This window comes from Penaeus vannamei, chromosome 31 (genome assembly GCF_042767895.1).
Source record: "Penaeus vannamei isolate JL-2024 chromosome 31, ASM4276789v1, whole genome shotgun sequence".
Taxonomy (NCBI): domain Eukaryota; kingdom Metazoa; phylum Arthropoda; class Malacostraca; order Decapoda; family Penaeidae; genus Penaeus; species Penaeus vannamei.
The window spans coordinates 6,423,742-6,431,241 of record NC_091579.1 but is presented as its reverse complement, the minus strand read 5'-3'; the positions used below and the strand labels follow the sequence as shown (position 1 = coordinate 6,431,241).

Genomic DNA, 7,500 nt, shown 5'->3' with positions numbered 1-7,500 from the left:
CTATCTCTCTCTGTCTCTCTCTCTCTCTCTCTCTCTCTCTCTCTCTATCTCTCTCTCTCTCTGCCTCTCTCTCTCTCTCTCTCTCTCTCTCTCTGCCTCTCTCTCTCTCTCTCTCTCTCTCTCTCTCTTTTCAACTTCCCCCTTCTCTCTTCCTCTCTTTTTCTTTTTTTCATATCGCCTATTCTCCCCTCTCAACTTCTATTATTCCCTTTCTCTTGATCTCAACTGTCGATATTCTCTTTGTCTATTGATTTCCCCTTTTATCTATTTTTTCTAACCTCTCTGTCCCCTTTTCTAATTTTATCTTGTGTTTCTCGCCATATTTTCTAATTTCCTGTCCCCTTTTCTTCCCTATTTTTCTTATTAGGCCCTTCCCCCCCCTCCCCCATTATTTTGCTCTCGCCGCTTCTTCCCTTATTCTCCTCTCCCCTTATTCTCCTCTCCGCTTACCTTTGTTCTCCGTCCCCTCTCATTTCCCTCCTCTTAATCGGTCTCTCAATCTCCCCCTTTCGATCGCTCTCTTTCCCCTCTCGTGTCCTTCTTATCCATATTTATTCCCTTGTCCTTTGTTATTATTATGTTTCTCGTATGAGCATGTGTGCTAGTTATGTTGTTATATAACTGACATTTTTTCTGTATTATTATTTTTATCGATAACCGTTTTACGAATAGAAATAAATGTTAGAAGTATAAGTTAGAAGGATAAAGTCCCAAGCGAGAAGAAAAAGAAAACAATTGGGTAGCATCTTAGACAAAAACAAAAGACAGTCGATCCTCGAGTGAAAGGCGCTATAAGCCATTCGATCCTCTTACCGTTTAAAAGGTCTTGTCCTGTGAGAAAATCATTTTGTTCTAACGTTCGTGCCAGGACCGGACTTTGAAACCTTATCTTGCCACGAAAATTGACCTCGGTCTTAATGTGACCTTTCCTGGGTCATGATCCTGGTCTGTCTTGACCTGTTATGTAACTATGTTTGACCGTTTTTTTTATTTTCATTTTCGGATGTTTTGTTGGAGTATTTCATCTTAAGAAAGAATAATGCTGTTATCGTTATTACCTTTATGTCTATTCCAATCAACATCAAAAGATATTAATATTTTTCCCTCTTTCCATTCATTCACAGAAATCCTAAAAATAAAATGACTTCTCCGAATCTCAGAACTGAAAACTCAAAAAAGAAGTTTTTATCGAGACGAAAAAAATAAGAAAGTATTGATAAAAAAAAAATTAAAGCGTAGCAAAAAAAAGAAAAAAAAAAGAAAAAAAAAAACAGTGAGTAGAAGGAAATTCCAAAAAGAAGTAAAAGAGATGAACTGGGAACGTGACAGGAATTTGACCTCAGCACATAACTTGGCGAGAACACCCCGTAGATTTTGTTCATTTATTGTCTCGCTTGTTTCATTGTATGTTTTATTTGTGATTCACTTTAGAGCACTTAATTATTGCAAAATATATCCATTTTAAAGGATCCCACTAGTTAATATCTTCCAGGATTCTCCTACATCAATAATATTGTTGAATTAAGTATTTCGTTTGTCCTCGAGAGTTTAATGCAGTTTAATAATTCATTAAATACTAGAGAATCAATTTCTGAAACAATTTACCTCATTTCCTTCTGTATATAACAACGAAATAAATTATATAATGTATTAGGAAATAAATCAGATACAATATGTCACATTTATAGTTTTTAATTCATTTCACAGAGATCATAAAAAAATCTGAGATCATCCATGTACAAAACTATATACAAAATATTTACATATAATGTCAGCTTAAATATTGCACTAAGACTACATCATGAGCAGAGTTACGCATGTAATGGTGATGTTGGTGTAGGTGATGGTGATCGTGATGACGTATGCACTACAAAGGGTGAGCGTTCATGGGATTGTGAGCCTTATGTGTACCCGCCGCAGTGTCTGAAGTTGCTTGCGGCGGTGAAACTGGTCCTGAAGGTGATCTTGACGAGGAAAATGACGTGACTTTTGCGTGACGTTTCCTCTTGGTCCCTAAAAATGTACATCACAGAAAGGAGTTGCTCTTCAGGTCCAGCGCGGTGAGGACTAGCCTTCGCCCCCTCCCCCCCCCTCCCGACCCTACACCTGTCACTATCACAGGCAGGTTGTCACGGCTTGGCGGCACCCGCGCGCCCGCACCGGAGGCGTCTGTCGGGTTTCCTTCGCTGGATGTCGCGCGGATCCCCGACAGCTCGCTTCCCAAGACTACTTTTTCATTTTACATTATTATTTTTTTCGTTATTTTCTACATTTTCTGAGCGAGGCTGAGGCGGCGGCGCCCTTCCTGCAGGTTGTGGCAGCGAGGGCGGCCAGGCGGAGGGCTCGGGGCGACCCGGAGGGCCTCTAGTAGGCGATCTCGGCGCCCCACGGTCTGTAGGGCTTGACGCCCGGGGCGCCGCCCTGAAGGCCGGGGTTGTAGGCGGGGTTCAGGGTGGACGAGGTGTTGGCCGACAGGCTGATGTTGGAGATGGTGGGCGCGGGGTTGGTGGCGGGGAAGGCGTGGGCGTTGAGGTTCAGGTGGTAGTTGGTGTGCTGGCCGGCGGCGGTTGCCATGGACACGGCCGGCACGTGGGGGGCGCCGGCTCCCGTCGTGGGTAGTCGGGGCACCTGGGACGAGCCGAGGCTGCAGCCGGACACGCCGCCGTCGTTGTTGCCGCTGGAGGAGGGGGCGCTGAAGGCCGACATGCCGTGGCTCTGGTCGAGGCCGACGGCGGGCGCGGCCGTGTGGTGCGCGCCCGCGGACGGATGGTGCGTGGAGGCGCCGTGCGTGGGCAGGACGTGCCCCTGGAAGCCTGAGAGGGACGACGAGGGCGTGTAGGACGGGGGCGCGGGGGCGGCGGGCTGGGACGACCCCCACCCCCACGAGGAGGCCGCCTGCTTGTTGGCGAGGTCCCTCTGCGCCGCGTAGCACTGCAGGTGGCTCATGAGGCGCAGGCGCAGCGGGTCCTGGATGTCCATGCCCTCGATGGTGACCAGGTAGCGCGCCACCTCCGCCGCGCACTCGCGGAACCCGATGTTGTGGTAGTCCATGGCGAACTTGTTGGGGTCGTAGGCCAGGGCGTCCAGTCCTGAGGAGGAGGAAGGGGCGGTTAGGACATTGCTAGCATCTTTGCAGTTCGGCTTGAAATTTCGACAAAATATAGTTCATGCACATTTCACCATTACAAAGTCTGTGTTGCCCGACTAACCCGACCCCTTTGTCTACCGCTCCCTGAATCCGAGCCCGAACACAGACCCCCAACCCAGCAGCAGCCGTGGGAGCCGCCGGCCCACACGCGCACCGCAACCTGTATCGCGTAAGAGTATCCCTAATACCTGTGCTTGCTGCTTGCCACGCACACACGCAACTTTATGGGGCGTCAGGGGAATTGCATCGCGCACTGGGAAGCAGTAAAACAAAAATGTATTTGTAATTTCTCTCTCGACAACCTACACGCACAGACACATGCACTCTCGGGCACACACACACACACACACACACACACACACACACACACACACACACACACACACACACACACACACACACACACACACACACACACACACACACTCACACTCACACTCACACACACACACACACACACACTTACACACACACACACACACACCGACCCACGCGGGGGCTTCCGCACACACACCGCCGCTCTTTGTTGGCGCTCGTCTCTGCCCGTATGAATGGCGGCATCACCACACTCAATGGCCGCCACCACACGCAGGGATAACCAGATCAGGCCCTACAAGGATGCGCTGGATTCGGCTTCCGTGAAATGGTTTGCTTTCCCTTTTCTCTCGCGGTCGGCAGTGTCGTCCGCGGAGTGAGTGAGATTCGTCGATTCGTCTTTATTCTCAGCAAGTTTATTAATAGGAGGAAAATCATCCCGACCAGAATTCCAGACGCCATGAATTCGCCACCACATCACAGCCCGCCCCTTTTCACCAATTTCCACCACCATTAACCCTTTACCAGCAGCCCCGTCTCACCGCAACCTCCCATCCCCCCACCCCCACCCACCCAACACCAGCAGGACCCCCATCCCCGCGCCCCCTCCGCCACCAGCCTGGGAACCTGCACCACTAAGACAGGTCGTCGGGAGGACCTACTTCCGTTCCAACGACTTTTATTGTACTTGGCGTCAAGAACAACACTATAAATGGTGTGTGTGTGTGCGTGTGTGTATGTGGGAGGGGGGGGGAGAGCGTCTTTCCCGCCCTACGGGATGTTCTTGAAAGATAGGAAAGAAAACAAGAATGGGAGAGATGCGTCACGGCGAGAATGAATGGATAAGGAAGCGGGAGGGGAAAGGGACGGAGGGGGAGAGGAAGAGAGGGAAAGAGGAAGGGAGGGAGAGGAAGAGGGAGTGAGAGAGCGAGAGAGGGACAGAGGGATAGAGAGCGAAAGAGAGACAGAGCGAGCGACAGACAGACAGACAGACAGAGACAGAGACAGAGAGCGAGAGAGACAGAGAAAGAGAGACATACAGAGACAGAGACAGAGAGAGAGACAGAACGAGCGAGAGAGAAGCCGAGAGGATGACAGAGCTGTGACACACCATCAGGAGGGGTCGCGGCCTAACCATGGGAACCTCCACCAGTGCTAATGCTGCCCTCCTGCTCCACCTCTGCCAAGCCGACTTTCCTCTCCACACTCTTTGTATTTACGTGACCTTAGAGATAGCCCTGTGATAAAGGAAGGCGATTCGTGTTTTTTTTCTGTTCGGGTGATTTCTGTTGAATTTTTGATGCACTTCGTGATTGGATTTTAAAGGTTTTAAGTTTTTTTGGGATGGGTGACGGGTATTGGTATCGTTCTCTTTCTCTTTCTTTCTCTCTCTCTCTCTCTCTCTCTCTCTCTCTCTCTCTCTCTCTCTCTCTCTTCTTTCTTTCTTTCTTTCTTTCTTTCTTTCTTTCTTTTCTTTCTTTCTTTCTTTCTTTCTCTCTCTCTCTCTCTCTCTCTCTCTCTCTCTCTCTTTCTCTCTCTCTCTCTCTCTCTCTCTCTCTCTCTCTCTCTCTCTCTCTCTCTCTCTCTCTCTCTCTCTCTCTCTCTCTCACACACACACACACACACACACACACATACACACACACACACACACACACAATCACACGTCCCGCCTCTTATCTACCGCACTCTCAGCTCCACCAACTAGTGATCACTTTCCACTTGACATCGCTCACCAAAAAGTTCCCACAGTAGTTTAGCAATGGGGAGCATGGTCACTTTGGAACCAATCAATTTAAAATTTTACTGATCACAAAAGGGAAACCTAAACAGAAAACGGGGAAGAGGTTACCCTGAAGTTGACAAGTGGGATTTTATTTATCTATAGTTTTACGTTTCAGGAGGAATGGCATGCAGCGCAGACGCCATGACACGGAAGCAATCTGCAGGGGCTGACTAACGTGTATCCTGCAGTGAGTTATGAATCCAGACGACATCGGAGACTATTAGGACGGAAAATCCCGCCATGGCACCTCGTCTGATGTTACCGGGTGCCCGATCTTTGGCCTTTTTCCCACCCAGTCAGCCGTTCCCATCACACGTTAGGCGTGTACGAACGCGGGACCCAAAGTGACGTTCTCTCGCGCGTTCCTTCGAGATGATACACTTAGCAAAAGATACATATAAACGTAGGAAAATGCTGCGCTCGAGTTACACCCAGCGAGGAACGCTAAATTCTCCATTTAGAGAGAAAAGAGAAAGAAGGAATAGAGGGAAAGGGAAAGAAAATTGCCATTTCTTCGTCCTCATCTTGGAGTCGGTGTCATGATGGTCATTTTTCAAACGGTAAATACGCTCTTCGGATGTGACAAGGAAGAGAGGGGGGAGGGGAAGTTAACGTGGTGGTCAGCGGTGGGTTTTTCGGGGCAGCCGGAACATTGCGAAAACAAAAGGAATTAGACACGAAAAAAACACTAAGCTTGTAACGATTTTTCGTCTAGCACAAGATAGACATGGTGCTTTCAATAATAAAAACTTAATAGATATAGTCGATAACGATACATAGAAGGAAAAGATGAATAAAAAATGATAAACAACAGAAGGGTTTTTAAATTTGAACCGCGTACTGGCAAGATGTCTCCCGGCGCAGAACACTACCGGGTAGCTGTCATGTCATTTATGTACCGGTTGTCAGCGACCAGTTATGATGAATTACTGTTCATTGGGGAGCCGAGAGGGAAGGGGAGGGGAGGGGCGGAGGACAGAATGAAGGGTAAGAGGGGAGGGAAGGGAGGTGGGTGGTGGCCACGAGGAGGAGGGCGAAGTTAAACTCTTCCTCCCTTCCTCCCCGCCCTACTTAATCCCCAGCAGGCGCAGCGCCGCCGCCGCCACCAGCAGGAACAGCAGTGAGACCGAGCGGCTGTTAGCTAATCAAGGCACGACTTCTCCTCTGACCTCGACGCTGCCCCTCGACCTCTTCTGACCCCTGCGCAAGACCATTCTGGGCGGCAGACATGAAATTTCCATGCGAAGGCAGACTGGCAGGAAAGAGCGGGAGAGGGCGGGGGGAGGGAGAGCGGAGGAGGAGGAGGGGAGGAAGGGAAGAGGGAGAAGGTGGAAAGGGGAGAGTTGGGCGGGGGGGGAAGGGGGAGGGTTCCGGCAACCAGTTAAGGAATGCTTTATGGGGTTGGGCTGGGGTTTATAGGGGGTAAAGGGGAAAGAGAAAGAGAGGGGGGCGTCTCCAGCCCGTGTTTAGGGCGGCATTGTCTAAGGAGGGGAGCGAGGCGCGGGGAAGGCCGCCGCCGCCGCCGCCACATAGCGGGGAGGCGGCACACAGCGTAGGATGGCGCGTCCGCCGCCGCCGCAGCCCGCAGCCGCAGCCGCAAGATTGAGGACTTGTAAGTGTCGTGGGCGGGGAAGACGGCCGTCACGTGCACGCTGCGATATTGCACCAATTACGGGCGCCTCGGCCGTCGTAAACCTCCTTCCTCCTCCAGCGATCTGCGCGCCGGGATGACGCTCAGATCCCGCCTCTTTATGGCTCGATCAACGCGCCTCGCTTCCTCCTCTTGCGGAAGAGGGAACAGGGGAGAGATAAATGGACGGAGGAGAGAAAGAGAGAGGGAAGAGCGAAGAGAAAGGGGAAGGGAAGAAAGAGGAAGAGGAACAAAGAGAGAAAGAGGATCAGAGAGCGAGAGCGAGAGAGAGAGAGAGAGAGAGAGAGGAGAGAGAAGAGAGAGAGAGAGAGAGAGAGAGAGAGAGAGAGAGAGAGAGAGAGAGAGAGAGAGATACAGACAGACAGACAGACAGAGAGACAGACAGACAGAGAGAGGAAGAAGAAAAAGAAAAAGAAGGCCCGAGGAAGAACAGCAAGAGCAGGCGGTGAAATAGGAAGAGTCCTGCAGGACCACCTCGTGTGACGTGGCCATTTTCCACTTGGCTGACTATTCCCACGCCGCCGTTGCTGCGTCGCCGACACTCTTCTGCCCCGCCGCCAGTGTCGCCTCCCCTCCCTCCCCTTCCCTTCTCTTTCCCTC

The 7,500-nt window shown here is 50.6% G+C and overlaps 1 protein-coding gene across 1 annotated transcript in view; it reads right to left on the bottom strand.

The window, feature by feature from the left end:
* Nucleotides 1-1,676: 1,676 nt before the first annotated feature.
* Nucleotides 1,677-7,500, bottom strand: part of Hey (Hairy/E(spl)-related with YRPW motif) — a 12,629-nt gene continuing 6,805 nt past the window's right edge. Inside the window, exon 3 of the mRNA XM_027378557.2 lies at nt 1,677-3,089. Within this exon, the coding sequence (XP_027234358.1) occupies nt 2,365-3,089 (725 nt within the window). The 3' untranslated portion in view covers nt 1,677-2,364. The remainder of the gene's footprint in view (nt 3,090-7,500) is intronic.